The sequence below is a fragment of the Myotis myotis genome, unplaced genomic scaffold (genome assembly GCF_014108235.1).
Source record: "Myotis myotis isolate mMyoMyo1 unplaced genomic scaffold, mMyoMyo1.p scaffold_m19_p_4, whole genome shotgun sequence".
In the NCBI taxonomy this organism is placed as follows: domain Eukaryota; kingdom Metazoa; phylum Chordata; class Mammalia; order Chiroptera; family Vespertilionidae; genus Myotis; species Myotis myotis.
The window spans coordinates 42,729,628-42,747,209 of NW_023416346.1; the positions used below are offsets into that span (position 1 = coordinate 42,729,628).

A 17,582-nucleotide genomic window follows, 5' to 3' on the forward strand; every position below is an offset into this window, starting at 1 on the left:
AGACTGTGAGAGGGCAAGGGCTGGGCTGAAAGACTCCCCTCACCCCCACCCCCAATGCACAAATGTTGTGTACCAGGCCTCTAGTTTACAGATAAGGCAGTTAAAGTGCAGAGGGGATACAGCAACTTATTCAAAACCACAAAAGTGTTTTACTAATTATTCAATTACATAATTTATACAAGATAGTCATTTACCTCTGTATCATAGAAAATGCACCTGCCATCATATGTCCCAATCACTGCATATTTGCCATTCTGACAGAAATTTGCAGCTGTGATCAATTTTGTTTGACCATCTACTTCATTCCACAAAGCCACTTTTTTGTCAGGTATGTTCCAAAGGCGGAGCTTTCCATCCAATGAACCACTCAGAAAATACCTGTCATCCTAAAAATGTGACAAAATTTTAGAAAGCTTCATTCTACCACATCAAGAAAACTCATTAAATCAATTCATTAACTCTATTAGAAATGTTTAAAATATGTAGATTTCATTTTAAAAGTATTATTCAAGTACACATTACTTTATTCACTAAAAATCACAATTAGGCCTGGCTGGCATGGCTCAGTGATTGAGCATCAACCTATGGACCAGGAGGTTGTGGTTGGATTCCCAGTTGGGGCACATGCCTAGGTTGTGGGCTTGACCCCCGGTGTGGGACGTGCAGGAGGCAGTTAATCAATGATTCTCTCTCATCATTGATGTTTCTCTCTCTCTCCCTCTTCCTTCCTCTCTGAAATCAATAAGAATATATTAAAAAAAACAATGAGAAAACACAGTATTTTCCTGGACAGTGTGGCTCAGTTGGTTGGAGCACCAAAAGGTTGCAGGTTTGATTCCTTGTTGAGGTGTGTAGGGGAGGTAACCGATCAATGTTTCTCTCTCACATTGATGTTTCTCTCTCTCTCTCTCTGTCTCTCTCTCTCTCAAGAAAAAAAAGGAAGAAAAAAGAAAACACAGTATTTCATTTTAGAGCAGTGGTTCTCAACCTTGGCTGCACATTAGAATCACTTGGGAATCTTTTTAAAATCCTGATTTCTGGGCCTCATCCGGAAATTCTGTTTCTTTGTTATGGAGTGGGGCCACAACATTAGTAACAAAGAAACAGAATTTCCGGAGGATGAGGCCCAGACATCAGGATTTTAAAAAGATTCCTAGGTGATTCTAATGTGCAGCCAAGGTTGAGAACCACTGTTTTAGAGAAATGACATTGTGATCACTTTATCATATCCTTAAACTGCTTTTCTCAAAGTATGGATATTCATAGATAATATGTTGAAATGTATAGTGTGTAGGAGAAGGGTTCTATGATGAAATTTGAAAAACTCCGGGTTACAGAAAATTAAACAAGATTCTTAGTTCCAAAAAGGGGATAAAGTAGATAGCATTTTCCAGCTTATTTAACCATGGACTTTTTTGTGGAGAGTTGGTATAGGGTCAGGATAGGAACATTTAGCAGGGCTATTACCTTCAAGAAACATGCTTTGGGAAAAACCATCCTATAATGATACATTTGTCCATAGCCTTCTCTGGGACACATGTTAACAATTGGACAAAAGAGTAATGCCAGTTAGCCCACAGAACCAGCCAATTTTTGGTGCTCTGACACCATGTCACCAGCGAATCACTTCACTAATCAAATTTTCAATCAAATTCTCAGTTTTAAACCAGGGGTTCTAAATTAGGGGCAATATGGCCCCATAGGGAACATATAGCAGTGTCTTAAAACATTCTTTAAAAATATTTTTTATTGATTCCAGAGAGAGAGAGAGAGGAAGGCGGAGGAAGAGGGGAAGGGACATAGAGAAACATCAATCAGTGCCTCCTTCACGCACCCTGATAGGGGATTAAGTCCACAAACGGTGCACATGCCCTAACTGGGAATTGAGCCAGCGACCCTTCAGTGCATGGGATGACACTCAACCCACTGAGCCATACCGACCAGGGTTGAAGACACTTTTGATGGTCACAACTTAGGGGTGGGTGGGTGGGGTGCTACTGACATCTAGTTGGTAGAGGCCAGCAATGCTGCTAAACATCCTAGAATGCACAAAATAGCCTTCCCTCCATCTAAAACAAAGAATTATCCAGCTCAAAATGTAAACAGTGTCAAGGTTGAAAAATCCTGCTCTAAAATAAAACCAGGCATATTATTAAGCTGGCCTAATTTTTGGTAACATAAGAATTAAAGATAGCCCTAGCCTATGTGTGGTTCAGTTGGTTGGAGGGTCATCATGTACACCAAAAGGTGGCAGGTTCAGGTCCTGGTCAGGGCACCGGGTGGGAGGCAACCAATCAATCTTTCTCTCTCACATTCATGTTTCTCTCTCTTTCTCTCTCTCTCTCTCTCTCTCTCTCTCTCTCTCCCTCCCTCCCTCCCTCCCTCCCTCCTTCCCTCTCTCTAAAATCAGATAAAACAATTGGGATGCCAAAACAAAAAAACAGATTCTCTTCTCCCCTCAAGATGATTCTTCTTACCCAACTCTGAAGCCTGTCAAGGATAATCTACACAGGTTGGTTATTTTATGGCTATGGTATAGTAGGCTTGACTCAATGTCTACTAGTAGAAAAGCTTGGCCTTACAATTCAGAATTTTATTTACATCCATCCATGCATCCATCCATCCATCCGTGTATATGTGCATATGTACCTCCATTTTGCTATTTCTTTTACAACTCCACTATCTTCCTTCCAGATAACATTTAATAGAGTTATACTTCCTAAGAAAATGTCAATATCACCCCATTCTTCCCTAGAGTCTCCTAAAAACTCTTTAGGTCAGTAGACTTTTTAGAAATAGGGCTTTTCAGTTTCTAAAATAAAAGAAATAAAAGTATAGAAAAATTACTGATTAAAGAGAAACCTTAATAATAATGTACTACATAGATAAGTTCTCTCTTTCCGCTGATATATTATAGTTAGAGGTACAGGAAAGGATTTTGCTCACAGTTGCTGAGAGGGGTAAATCCATCCTTTTATTGTACTATTGGGTGACAGGTGGGGGTGTTATTCGAAAGAAGCCTCAACACGCTAGATGGTTATAACTGATAAGGTATTTACATAGATTTAACATTTTTAATTTTCAAAAGTTCTTAACTAAGTCTTTTAAAGGTTCAGAATTACTACTGCCTATGTTATAAGCTTGCCCAGGGACGGAAATTATATTGAGGGAAACAAAAATAGTCACTCTTCTCTCTTAATCTGGGGAAAAGAGGAAGAAATGTGAATATAATTAAAACATTGCATTAAAAAAACAACAGTGTGATCCTGGAAGGTGTGGCTCAGTTGGTTAGAACATCGTCCTGAGCACCAAAGGGTTGTGGGTTTGATTCTTGGTCAGGGCACATAGACGGGTTGTGGGTTTGATCCATGGTGGGGGTGTGTATGAAATGCAACAGACTGATGTTTCTTTCTCTCCCTCTCCCTTCCTCTCTCTCTCTAGAATCAAGGAAAAACATATCCTTAGGTGAGGATTAGAAAAAAGAAAGACAACAGAGTGGTGATGGCCAGAGGGAGGGAGGGCTGGTTGGGCAAAAGGGGGGGAATGAGGGACATCTGTAATAATGTCAACAATAAAAATACAGTAAAAAACGACAAAGGATGCTTAACATCCTATATAATAAAAGCCTAATATGCTAAATGTCCAGTTGTCCGTTCAACCAATCAAAGTGTAATATGCTAATGATATGCTAAGGCCACTCAACTACTTGCTATGACGTGCACTGACCACTAGGGGGCAGATGCTCTGACTGGTAGGTTAGTTTGCTGCTGGGGTCCGGCTGATAGGGACTGAGTGAGACTGGCTGGACAAGCCCTGGAGCCCTCCCGTGGTCCCTCCCCGCTGGCCAACTTCCCGTCCCTCCCTGGCCCCGATCGTGCACTGGTGGGGTCCCTTGGCCTCGCCTGCGCCCTCTCACAATCTGGGACCCCTCGGGGGATGTCAGAGAGCCGGTTTCGGCCCGATCCCACAGGCCAGGCTGAGGGACCCCACTGGTGCACAAATTCATGCCCCGGGCCTCTAGTATAGAGATAAGGACATGATTGGAAATTTAATCATACATCAACAAAGGAGAGGGAAAGTAATCATACATCAACTAGGGTCAGCTTAAGGACTCCATCTTTTTCACCTAGCTAGTGAAGCAGAATCAACATGTGACTTCCTTATGCTTATAGAATACAAAGAACTAAAACTAATTTAGTTTTATGTATGTGATGGCTCTATCCTATATGGGTAATCTGCAATTCCATGTTAGTAGACTTTTCTCCTTTAGTTGAAATCATATGAATTACTTTCTTTCCAGAGGAAAGATAGTAAAGGATTTTCTACATTGAAAATGATGCCAATTAAACTACTACTACAACCCCACAAGACTGGCTAATACATTATTTGATTGATCAGTCAAGCAGATTGACTAATACACTAATTACCCTCCAGAGAAGCCTGGTTCCCTCACCTTCCTTATAGTATAACAAAACATGTATAAACAATTACTTACTCTTGGATGAAAAGCTATGGCAGTAACAAAATCTATATGCTGAAAACAGCAAAGGCATTCTCTTCTGGAAATGTGCCATAACCTGACTGTTTTATCCATCGAAGAAGAGAGCAGAAAGTAGTTCTACGGAAAAATTGCCATTGATTATTTTATCACCATATGAGAAAAACTATGTATACAATAAAAATGAACTTTTAGTTTTTATGTACCACAATAGTTTTATTAGTATTGTTATACACAGCATCAGAAATAACAAAAGATTATCTAATTCATTTGGAAGATCCCATTTTTTGGAAATAGGTAAATATTATATTTCTTAGATTCTAAGACTTTTTCACATTACGTATTCTGGAATTGTATTGGAACTTAGCTATGAATATAAGGCATCTACTCATTTAATTGTCACTTCAGTTCAGTTACTTTCACATTGACAATACAGATGAATTTTAACTCACATGGATTCTCTGTCATTTAAAATGCCTTAAAAATATTACCCTATAATGCAGCATGAAATGAAAAGTTATTGTGTACCTGTCACACTGTAGGCAAGAAAATTAGAGAACAGAAACTGTCAAATGTTTCAGAATAGATCACAGAATTTTCAAAGCTAGAAGAGGCTAACATAATTGATTTAGACATTGTGAAGGCCCATCATCCAGGAACCAAACATCTATCTGTCAAAGGCTTCCAGCTATCAGAGCTCATTAATTTCTAAACACAATCTATTTAAGAGGAGATCAACAAGTCACACTGAATGTGAAAACCCCATTGAGATCCTAATATTCTTTGGTATGCATAAATGTGTTAAACAAATTAAAATAATGATGACAGTTAATGAGTACTTACAATGTGCTAAACATTGTTCTTAGCACTATAATGCAACCCTACAAAGTAGTTATATTATTATTCTCTTTTACAAATGAGAACACTGAGGCAAAGAGGTTAAATAATTTGTATACACAACATGTCAGTGGCAGAGTGGGTAGTCTGGCTCTAGGTCCGGGCTCTGACCACTACACTATTCTGTAGAGTGCTTGAGTAGAACACATGTTATGGAAAACAACCAGATACTTTGTCACTTATTTAAAGCAATGAAATAATCTTACATCTTTAAATGTAGAAAGACTAAGCATAAATATTGATTTGGATATGTAAATGTATTGATACATATATGCTATTTGGGCTAGTTTATAAGGTATACATTTTATGTGGTTTACCTAGTTTCATATAGATGGTGTATATTGACATTAAAAAACAGAATTTTGCAAAAGAAAAAAAAACCTTTAAAAATATATATAAAAAACAGAAAACAATAGAAAAAAACCAAGAATTTTGAAAGATTTATAATAATTTTAAAACATATAATAACAGTCCCAGCTGGTGTGGTTCAGTTGGCTGGGCATTGTCCCATGCACTGAAAGGTTGCTGGTACCATTCCTAGTCAGGGCACATGCCTGGGTTGTGGGCTCCATCCCTGGTGGAGGGCAGGCAGGAGGCAGTGGATTGATGTTTTGTTCTCACATCCATTTCTTTCTCTCTTTCTTTCTCTCTCTCTCAAATCAACTTAAAGAGTCTTAAAAAAATCTAATAACAATTATTTTTATTTTCAATATCTACTTAGTTCCAGGAAAGTTTTGAAGAGTATGTGCAGTTTAAATTATATTTCCTATTAATAACAACTATATAAAAACTGAACTTATTAGCCCTAGCTGGTTTTCTCAGTGGTTAGTGTCAGCCTGAGGACTGAAGGATCTTGGGTTCGATTCTGGTCAAGGGCACATACTGAGGTTGCAGGCTTGATCCCCGGCTCTGTTTGGGGCATGTGCAGGAGACAACCCAACTGATGTCTCTTTCTCACATTGATGTTTCTCTCTGTCTCTCTCCTCCCTTCTACTCTCTCTAAAAATCAATGGGAAAAATATCCCAGGGCGAGGATCAACAACAACAAAACAATAAAAGCAAAAACAAAACAACAAAAAAACTATGGTCTGTTGTTCACTAAAACTAACTTTATTCGCCCTAGCTGGTTTTGCTTAGTGGTTAGAGCATCAGCCTGGGGACTGAAGAGTCCCAGGTTCGATTCTAGTCAAGGGCATACGATTGGGTTTTGAGCTTGATCCCCAGCAGGGGGTGTGCAGGAGGCAGCTGATCAATGATTCTCTTTCATCATTGATGTTTCTCTCTCTCCCTCCCCCTTCCTCTCTGAAATCAATAAAAATGTATTTTTTTTAAAAGATTGACCCTTAAAAAAAACAACTAACTTTAGTCAATGCTTGCAATAGTCCATTGCTTGAAGTATATGAAAACATGAAGATAACCCTAGAAGTGAAGATGCTGAAGACATGTTAAGATTAGCTCTAATATGCCAAGAGATTTCTGTTCAATAAATACTTACTGAATAAGTAAAGTTAAATAATTTTATTAAACTAAGTATAGTTTTGGGAGTAAAAGAAATTAGATTCAAATCTAAGTTCTAACCACAACTAATTTTGTGATCTTGGATAGGCCAGAGGCCCAGTCTTCTAATCTACAAAATGAACTATTGTCTACCTCACAGTTACATTATAAGAACTAATAAGGTAATTCTTGTTACCTAGTACAAAATAAGTCTTCAAAAAAAGAAAACTCACTGTAAACACCAATTATGCTAGATATTGAAGAAAAACAATAGTAAAATAAGATCTGGTTCCTACTCTTGAGGGGCTTAGAATCTAGTTAAGTGAAAAAGAAAGTTTACTCGCCTCCCCCAACAATTGTGTGAGCCAGTTCCTTAAAATAAACCTCCTTATGTATGCACGTGCTCTTGGTTGTATTACTCTGGAGAACCCTGACTGATACAGTGGTCAGTGCAGAACTAATGTCTTCCAGTTAGTGTGACATTTCAGAAAAAAAATATTTGTTTGCTTTAATGAAGTAAAATGAGTGCAAGATTCCCAGTTATGTGCTTTGTATTTTTTGCTCCAGATGAATATGATTATCAGATTAAGAACATTTTAAATTTCCATCTTCTGACAACTCGGTCAGATTTCACACAGGGTAGGAAAGGAGTACAAAGACACAATTAGGGCCCAGTTTAAAACCAGACGACAAGGTGAGGCTCAACCTTGTTCCAGGAGGTTAGAGAAAGACATTACAACTGATGGGTTATGAAAAGCATCCAGACATCTAAACAAGTATGACAGGGACAGCAATTCATAAATAGGTGTGTTTCGAAGCTGGAGCTCAGAGAAAACCTGACTAGCCAATATATATTACCAATATCTTTGTGGGACATGAGGTTCTCTTGACATATTTAAAATATATAGGCATCAATGGTATCCCTCGTAGCATTTTGTTAACTCAGTTGACTTTTCTTAATTTAAGGCTTTTAAATATTATTCCCCCTGAATTCTTAATGTATTTTCGATTCTGATTACTGACAAATTCAATACAGATTAAATCAAAGGTACCATGCAAAACTCAAAGACTGTTTCCTGCTTCAAAGAACTTAAATCAAATTTAAAATCTCTCTTTAAATTTTCACAAAACTGCAAAAATATTTGATAAGTGGCAAAACAGAACTTCTACTTCTGGAATAATTTTGTTCTAAGGGGGAAAATCACATAATTAAGATGTATCATTGATTCATAGAATATAATTGTTAAGCCTAAATTAATAATTTCACAAATGTAGTATATTAGCCCCAAAGCAGGCTTGATTAGATAGATCAGACTTCACCTTTATAATTGAAGTCATATCCATTTTGCTGAGGATACTTTGCAAAATTATAAGAGGAAAAAGATACAGTATATAAACAGATCCAAACAGAAGTTGTCAAGTAATATAAACATTTTCTTATGAGCCTAATGTGACATCTTTTTTAACTTTAATTAATTTGTACATAGAGCCCACAAAATATATATGAACATTTAAATACTTGATAGTGTGACAATCATAGAAATAAAGCATTTGTTTTTATCCTATAGTCATAGTTACACAGAATTAACATACAATCCAAATAAAAATTTCCTACTTTAGACCATGAAAGATCAAGGAGATCAGCAGTATGTCCTTTATATTTGCAAAATGGCCGTTGTCGAAATGGTGCATTTTTATCATCAGTGTCTTCATCAGTTCCACTGCATACCTATTTAGACAAAGACAAATGTTAAAACTAGCAAAAGGAAAGCTTCCCACTCTGTCTGTTCTCTCATCATTTTGTATGATGCTTGACTGAAATCTTGATCCAGCAAAAGCAAACCACCATTTATGCTGAATCTGTTATTTATCACCTCTTTACCTCCTTGACCTAACAAATAACAAACCAGGATCATTAACTGAAGAACATCATGCTATCATAATCTTTTCCCTCCCTAACAGAGTCCGTACTTTGTCCTTTTCTGAGCATCTGTTACTACATGGGAGGTAGGAGCCAGCACCAGAGGGTGATCATGATCAGTCTAAGGTAATCAAGACAAACTCATTCCCTTTCCCAGTGATGACTGGTTTAGGAATGGGCACATGCTACAATTTTCATCCTTAGACATAAGGGAAAGTTTTTTGTGGGAGGGAGTAGGAGGGGGCTCTAAAATGATTTCCTCATTCTTAAAAAGGGCATATTAAGAGAGACCTTCCTTTTCCCTGCCTCCAAACATTGTTGTTTGCATAGGACACCTGAGAGTGTAGTAACCATTAGAGGACTATGAGGGAAACCAACCAGAGAGAACAGATAAAGAATAGCAAAGCAGGAAAATGGTAGGGCCCTGTGACCCTGATGATACTACTGAGCTGCTGAATTAGCCACTCCTGGAACTGCCTTACCTCCAGACTTGCTTCCTCATTGTTTAAGCCATTTTCAGTTGGATTTCTGATATTTGAAGTCAAATGCATCCTGACAGAGGTAGGTGAATAATAATGCCATTCTTTTGTGCAGTGAATTTAGTTTACAACATGCTTTTGTATTCATTATCTGATGAATCCTAACAACTCTAAGAGTTGGGTATTAAAATTTTGAAGATAGAGAGATTGAGATAAAAAAAAAAATCAAGGCTCAAAGAGGTTAAAATAACATATTAAAGGTAACATGGCCACCTGCAAACAGCAGAACCAAAGCAGAAATATAAGTGATTTAACATCAAGTTCAGAGGTTGTTCCTTAAATGTTTTAAAGCAGCAGTCGCCAACCGGGTGGTCCGCAGACCACTGGTGGCCCGCGAGGTCTGAAAGGCTGGCGACCACTGTTTTAGAGGATGTTAGCATGAGCAAAAAATATGGAGTGTTAGCTAAGCCTTGAATATTTAGGAAAGGATAGGTAGGATGATGAGGATAGAGAAAAAAAATATATGGAGATATAGTAGGAGATTAGGGTAGAAAGGTACTTTGAGACCAGATCATAAAGGGCCTTAAATTTGTGGCTTAGAAGGTCAGGCATTCTTTTTTTTAATTTTTAAAAATTAATTAGAGAGGGGGGAGGGAGGGAAGAAGGGAGAGGGAGAGGGGGAGAGGGGAGAGGGGAGAGGGGAGAGGGGAGAGGGAGAGAGAGAGAGAGAGAGAGAGAGAGAGAGAGAGAGAGAGAGAGAGATATCTATTTGTTATTCCATGCATTCAACATTCATTGGTGTATTCTTGCATGTGCCTTGACTGGGGATTGAACCTACAGCCTTGGCATATCAGGATGATGCTCTAACCAACTGAGCTACCTGGCTAGGGTAAAAGTTTAGACATTCTAATGCAGTGATGTTCTAATGCAGTGATGGTGAACCTTTTGAGCTTGGTGTGTCAGCATTTTGAAAAACCCTAACTTAACTCTGGTGCCGTGTCACATATAGAAATTTTTTGATATTTGCAACCATAGTAAAACAAAGACTTATATTTTTGATATTTATTTTATATATTTAAATGCCATTTAACAAAGAAAAATCAACCAAAAAAATGAGTTTGCGTGTCACCTCTGACACGTATGTCATAGGTTCGCCATCACTGTTCTAATGTAATGGAGAGCAAACACAAGGTTCTGAAAATAAAAACTAACATGTTCTGACTGGTGCTATCAAAAGAGAATGCTATTGTGTAAAAGATCATTTGAAGAAAGAAAATGGAGGCAAGAAGAGCAGTCAGTAAGTTTAAGTAAGAATAATGAGGGCTTGAACTAGGACAGTGGGCATGGGGATAGATTAAAAACTACCGGTATTATTTGTCTAGAACTTTACAGTTAATAAAAAATCTTCAGCACTAGCTGGTTTCGCTCAGTGGCTAGAGCATCAGCCTGGGGACTGAAGGGTCCCGGGTTTGATTCCAGTCAAGGGCACATGCCCGGGTTGCAGACTCGATCCCCAGTAGGGGGGATGCAGGAGGCAGCCAATCAATGATTCTCTCTCACCATTGATGTTTCTCTCTCTCTCTCCCTCTCCCTTCCTCTCTGAAATCAATAAAAATATATTTTTTAAAATCTTCACATCCACTGTGGAGATAGACCAGCAACAAAAATGTCTGACCTTTTGCCAAATACTACTAATCCTAGATAACTATAGCTACTTCCCCTAATTTTGCTGCTAGCCCAGGGAGCACTGCTGGAAGACATAAAACTAAACAGGCTTGCTTAATTACATCAAATTCAGCCTTTGCTTTAATAATAATTTACATTTCATTAACTCCTTAACATATTTCTTCTAGCAGTGATTCCAGATACTTTTTTTCCTCCTTAAATATCCATTTTTTCTCCCAATAGCAGCGGTTCTCAACCTGTGGTTCGCGACCCCTTTGGGGGTCGAACGACTCTTTCACAGGGGTCGCGTAAGACCATCGGAAAACACATATATAATTACATATTGTTTTTGTGATTAATCACTATGTTTTAATTATGTTCAATTTGTAACAATGAAAATACATCCTGCATATCAGATATTTACATTATGATTCATAACAGTAGTAAAATTACAGTTATGAAGTAGCAACGAAAATAATTTTATGGTTGGGGGTCACCACAACATGAGGAACTGTATTAAAGGGTTTCGGCATTAGGAAGGTTGAGAACCACTGCCCTATACTCTACCTTTTTTTCAAGATACTTAATGTTTTTCAGATTATAAATACATGCTCAGTATAGACAATTCAGAAAAAAAAGCCAGAAAGTAGGAAAATTAAAACCACCTATGATCTGCTAACATTTTGATATTTTCAGTCTTCCTTTTTACTATACATGAGTGTTTTCTGTATTCCACTCTTTCAAAACATGTATTAGCTGCATATGAATGCACCATAACTTAATCGTTCTCCAATATGTTGGTCATTCAGATATTTCCTTTTTTTTTTTTTACTAATATAAACAGCAATTCACTGAATAATCTGGAACATGAATCTTTATCTCTCTTTGATTAAAAAAAACCCCTAATATACATGGTCAAAAGGTTTAAACTGGAGACTTTTATTTATAGTGTCTTCTGTTGTTTGTTTTAATAAAAGCAGGTAAGCTTAAATTTTTAGAAATATAGAAGTATAACGTATCAAATAAAAGTGACTGAAAACCCTACCACCTAGAGATAACTGCGAGTAATAATTTAGTGAGTTTCCTTTAAGCTTTTTAATCTATATTCATAGATATTTTAGCCAAAATTGGGATATTATTGTATCCAATTTTTCATTCTTCTTTTTTCATTTTACATTTTAACTAGAATGTTTTTAATATCATTACATTGACGGACAACCAAGATGGCGGCCTAGGTAAACACCTGAACTTGCTGCTGCGCACAACCACATTAAAACTACAACTAAAAGACAAAACGAATATCATCCAGAACCATGGGAAGGCTGGCTGAGTGGAAATTCTATAACTAGAAGGAAAGAGAAAAGCGCATTCAGTCCGGTAGGAGGTGCAGAGGTGTGGAAGTGCAGAGGTACAGAGGCACGCGAAAGGGGCTGGCAGCTGGGTACGCTGTTGTCTTTTTCAATCGGGAGGGAGAGGCGAGAATTTGGGGACCCAGACTCATATGGGAAGAAACTGGACTGTCTGGCATCGGGCCGGAACGTGAGGGCAGCTTTCTCACAGAGGTGCTTGCAGCGGTCATTGTTCCTGCACGGGGCCACGGGACACAGAGACCTGAGGTCTTCTCCAGGGCAGGGCTGACTGGCAGCCATTGCTGTTTGCTTTGGTGATTCCCTGAGACCCCGCCCCCCCCAATTACAACTCCACCTAAGCTGTGTGCAGAGGCTTTTGCATACGAATGGCCTGGCCTTTCTCCGCCTAAAAACCTGTCAAACTGCAGCTGGGTCAGAGAACCCCAGAGGGTCCAAAAGAAGGCCTAAGGCTCTCAGCAGCAGCAGCCGGCCTTGCTTCACAGCTGTGCCTCATCTGGGCACCTCCAAACCCCAAACAAAGAGGAGGAATCTGCAGATCTCTCTGTAGCTCCTACTGGGTAGCCTCAGGCAGTGGCTGACCTTGCACCTCCTTGGAGATCCAAGAGCCAGTGTACCCAGTGGTCAGAGTGAGACCATCCAGATTACATCTCTTCACATCCGTAAGAGACACACTCAAGGGACAGACTCAGTGAGCGACAAAGCCCCACTGAAGCCAAGTCCTGCTCCATAAGGGTGTCTCCAGCACAGAAGTTCTCCCATTGTAGACACAACTGGTACAGCCAACTGGTCTGGAGGTCAATTCCTCTCAGTGATACCAACAGCAATCAAGGCTTAACTACAACAAGACTGTGCACAAAGCCCACAAAAGGGTGCACCAAGAGTGTCCACCTCAGGTAATTAGGGAGGCTGAGTCACTGGGCCCTATAGGACACATAGCACAGAAAGCCACTCTATCAACATAGGGAAGCAGCCAAAATGTGGAGACAAAGAAACAGGTCACAAATGAAAGAAATGGAGGAAAGCAAACTATTGGACATAGAGTTCAAAACCACAGTTTTAAGGTTACTCAAGAATCTTCTAGAAACCTCCGAGAAATTCAGTGAGACCCTCCAGGATATGAAAAAGGACCAATTATAAATTAAGCATACACTGACTGAAATAAAGAATAATATACAGAGATCCAACAGCAGACTAGAGGGTCGCAAGAATCAAGTCAAAGATTTGAAATACGAAGAAGCAAAAAACACCCAACTGAAAAAGCAAAAGGAAAATGGAACACAAAAATATGAAGATAGTGCAAGGAGCCTCTGGGACAAGTTCAAGCATACCAACATCCGAATTATAGGGGTACCAGAAGAAGAGAGAGAGCAAGATATTGAAAACCTATTTGAAGAAATAATGACAAAAAACTTCCCCTACCTGGTGAAAGAAATAGACTTACAAGTCCAGGAAGTGCAGAGAACCACAAACAAAAGGAATCCAAAGAGGACCACACAAAGACACATCATAATTAAAATGCCAAGCGCAAAAGACAAAGAGAGAATCTTAAAAGCAGCAAGAGAAAGACAGTCAGTTACCTACAAGGGACTACCCATATGACTGTCAGCTGATTTCTCAACAGAAACTATGCAGGCCAGAAGGGAGTGGCAAGAAATATTCAAAGTGATGAATAGCAAGAACCTATAACCAAGATTAGTCTACCCAGCAAAGCTATCATTTATAATTGACGGCCAGATAAAGAGCTTCACAGACAAGAAAAAGCTAAAGGAGTTCATCACCACCAAACCAGTATTATATGAAATGCTGAAGTATATTCTTTAAGAAGAGGAAGAAGAAGAAAAAGGTAAAGATAAAAATTATGAACAAATATATATCTATCAACAAGTGAATCTAAAAATCAAGCGAATAAATAATCTGATGAAGAGAATAAACGTGAATATAATAGAGTCAGGGGCATAGAAAGGGAGTGGACTGACAATTCTCGGGGGGAAGGGAGTGTGGGGGGTACGGGAAGAGAATGGACAAAAATTGTACACCTATGGACAAGGACAGTGGGGGGGGGGGGTAAGGGCCTGGGATGGGGTGGGAACCGGGTGGAGGGGAGCTATGGGGGGAAAAAGAGGAACAATTGTAATCATCTGAACAATAAAGATTTATTTAATAAAATATCATTACATAGTCTTTGAAAACAATTTAAGGACAGAATAATATTCTACTTGTGGGCTATCACATAGCTTTAATTTTCCAACTGTTAAAAATTTAGCTTGTTCATATTTTAGCTTTTGTGAGAACACTAAGATGAAAATCATTTTACTTACATCTTTGGACATATTTGATTCTTTCTTTTTTTTAAAAAAATATTTTTATTGATTTCAGAGAGGAAGGGAGAGGGAGAGAGAGATAGAAACATCAATGATCATAGAGAATCATCGATCAGCTGACTCCTGCATGCCCCACACTGGAGATCAAGCCCGCATCCCAGGCATGTGTCCTGACTGGGAATCGAACCGTGACCTCCTGTTTCATAGGTCAATGCTCAACTACTGAGCCATGCCAGCTGGGCTGGTTATTTCTTTATAATAGATTTTTAAAGGTAGAATTATTAAAGATAGAGAGTGTGTGTATATATATATAAATGTATGTATATATAATGCAAATTAGGCCAGGATGCCATAACGGGTCACGGCCCGACAGGAGGAGATTGCGCTTGCAGATGAGGCCCGGAGCGGAGATGGAGACAGAGATGAGGGCCTGCCTGAGCTGGCGTGGTAGCTTGTGTGGCCCTGGAGCAGACACAGGCAGGGAGGTCGGGGGACGCTGCGAGTCAGGCGTGGGTCCCGGCCCCCCTGTGGCACCTGTCCGGCCCCCCGCGGCGCTGGTCCGGCCTGACTCCCACAGCGGCTGGTGCTGTGCAAGTCAGGCGCTGGTCCTGGCCCCCCGCGGGGTGCGTCCTTGCACAGCGGGAGGCGGGACACCTTCTTGCGCTATTTAAATCGCGTGCTGGGCCTCTAGTTACTAAATAAAATATATTTAATCTAATCTATATATCTCTCTAAATAGATATCTATATCTAGGAAGATATTTATATCTCTACATACATATATAGTTACATACATAAATATATATATGTAAATATATATATATGTAAAACTGTTATGTACATTTCAAATTTACATAGAAGAGAGAATATAGTAAAAAGTATAATGAAGGGCGGGGAAAAAAAAAGGACACATATGTAATACCCTTTGTAATACTTTAAGCAATAAAACAATAAAAAAAAGAGTTTAAAAAAAAAGTATAATGAACCCCTAACATCTATTACCTTCTTTAACAATCATCAACATTTTGTTTTTATCAATCTTCCTATCTTTATGTATTTGCTTACTTTTGCTGGAACATCTAAAGCAAAGCTTAATACCATTTACCTGAATACAGTAAATACTCTATAAGTATTTCTAACTAATAAGCCCTCTTTTATTCATAACTACAATGCCATTATCACACCTAAAAATACAATTTGTATCATCTAATATATTATCCATATTCAAATATCCTGATTATCTAAAAATGTCATTTTAAAGCTGGACTGCTATGAAAACTTGTAAGCCTTTTGATATTAGCGCCTACCAGATAACTGTATTAGTTTCTTGAGATACCAAAATAAATGACATTTATCTTATAACCTATTCTCAGTATTTAAAATGTAGAATGAACCTTTTATCATGTCAGATTATGTCATTCTCTGTTGAAAAATCTATTAGCTTCCATCGTTCTCAACACAATAGCCAAAGTCATTGCAATGGCCAACATTTTATGACTGCCCCATCCACATCTCTGTGGCTTCATTTTCTATGACTCTTCCCCTGACTCATTGACTCCAGCTACTCAGGCCTTCATGCAGTTTCACTTGCTGTTCACTCTACATGGAATGCTCCCTCATCTCCTTCAGATTTTGCTCAAATGACAACCTCTTGGTGAAACTCTGCTTGTCCACCTTCTTTACCTTCTGTCATCTCTACTTTATCTGCTTTATTTTCTCCATGAAATTTATCATCTTCCAATATATTACAAAATTTGCTTATTTCTCTATCTGCCACCACTAGAATTTAAACTTCATATGAACAGCTATTTGTGTCATTTTTGTTCACTACTATATCCTTAATTCTGAGAGTAGTGATTAATAGATAGTATGCACTCAATAAATATTTGTGGACTAAATGAAGACACAGTGTCAGACTTTAAAATGCCAATTAGTGCACCATAATGGTTAAGAACATAAGCTCTAGAGCAGTGGTTCTCAACCTTCCTAATGCCGCAACCCTTTAATACAGTTCCTCATGTTGCGGTGACCCCCAATTTCATTGTTACAAATTGAACATAATTAAAGCATAGTGATTAATCACAAAAAAACAATATGTAATTATATATGTGTTTTCCGATGGTCTTAGGCGACCCCTGTGAAAGGGTCGTTCGACTTCCAAAGGGGTCGCGACCCACAGGTTGAGAACCGCTGCTCCAGAGACTGATCAGGGCTGGGTTCTAATTCTGATGCTATATCTATCATCTTTGTGAAATTGGTGAGTTACTTAAAATCTCCTCAGTCTTTTCTTCATCTAAAAACAGAGTTCTTAATAGTATCTCACAACAGTATCAGGACTGTTGTGAGGTTACAAAAGATAAGACATAAAATGCACTTAGCAAAGTACATGGCACATAGTAAGGACACATAAAATGTTAGCTGTTGTTATATAAATTGATATAGTATTATAAGTGCCTTTAACAGAAATATGGGCAAAATATAATGGGCACAATGAGGGAGCATATAAGTAATTATGCATTAAGTGAAGCAAGGAACACTTCAGCAAGGAGACCAGAGACTGAAATAAATTTACCAGGCAAAGTGGAATAGCATATGTAAATGCATGGAATCCACAAAGGGTCTGACATTTTTGTTGGGGCAACAATGAACAATTGAGTAGCTCAGAACATAAGGTTTGTGAGAGGGAAGGGTGGGAAATAACAATGAGAGCTGAGGTCAGGCTGATTTCTGAAAGGCTGAGTCAAGCTAAGGAATTTGGCCTTGATTCTCGAGAGAAAAAAAGAGCCAAAAAGAGTGCTCAAACAGGACAGTAACATGATCAGATTTGTTTTACAGGAAAGTAATTCTGCTGGCATTGTGGATGAAAGACTGGAATCTGGGAAAAAGCTCTAATGGTCCAGGTAAGAGATAAAGCCTGGATTATAGCAGTGGAAAT

The 17,582-nt window shown here is 38.6% G+C and overlaps 1 protein-coding gene across 3 annotated transcripts in view; it reads right to left on the bottom strand.

The window, feature by feature from the left end:
• Positions 1-17,582, bottom strand: part of WDR44 (WD repeat domain 44) — a 102,212-nt gene that overhangs the window by 7,537 nt on the left and 77,093 nt on the right. For all 3 annotated transcript variants that reach the window (XM_036304951.1, XM_036304952.1, XM_036304953.1), the window contains 3 exons: positions 8,508-8,621; positions 4,496-4,618; positions 195-386 (listed from right to left, as the gene is read on the bottom strand). In XM_036304951.1, coding sequence (XP_036160844.1) covers positions 195-386; positions 4,496-4,618; positions 8,508-8,621 — 429 coding nt within the window. The remainder of the gene's footprint in view (positions 1-194; positions 387-4,495; positions 4,619-8,507; positions 8,622-17,582) is intronic.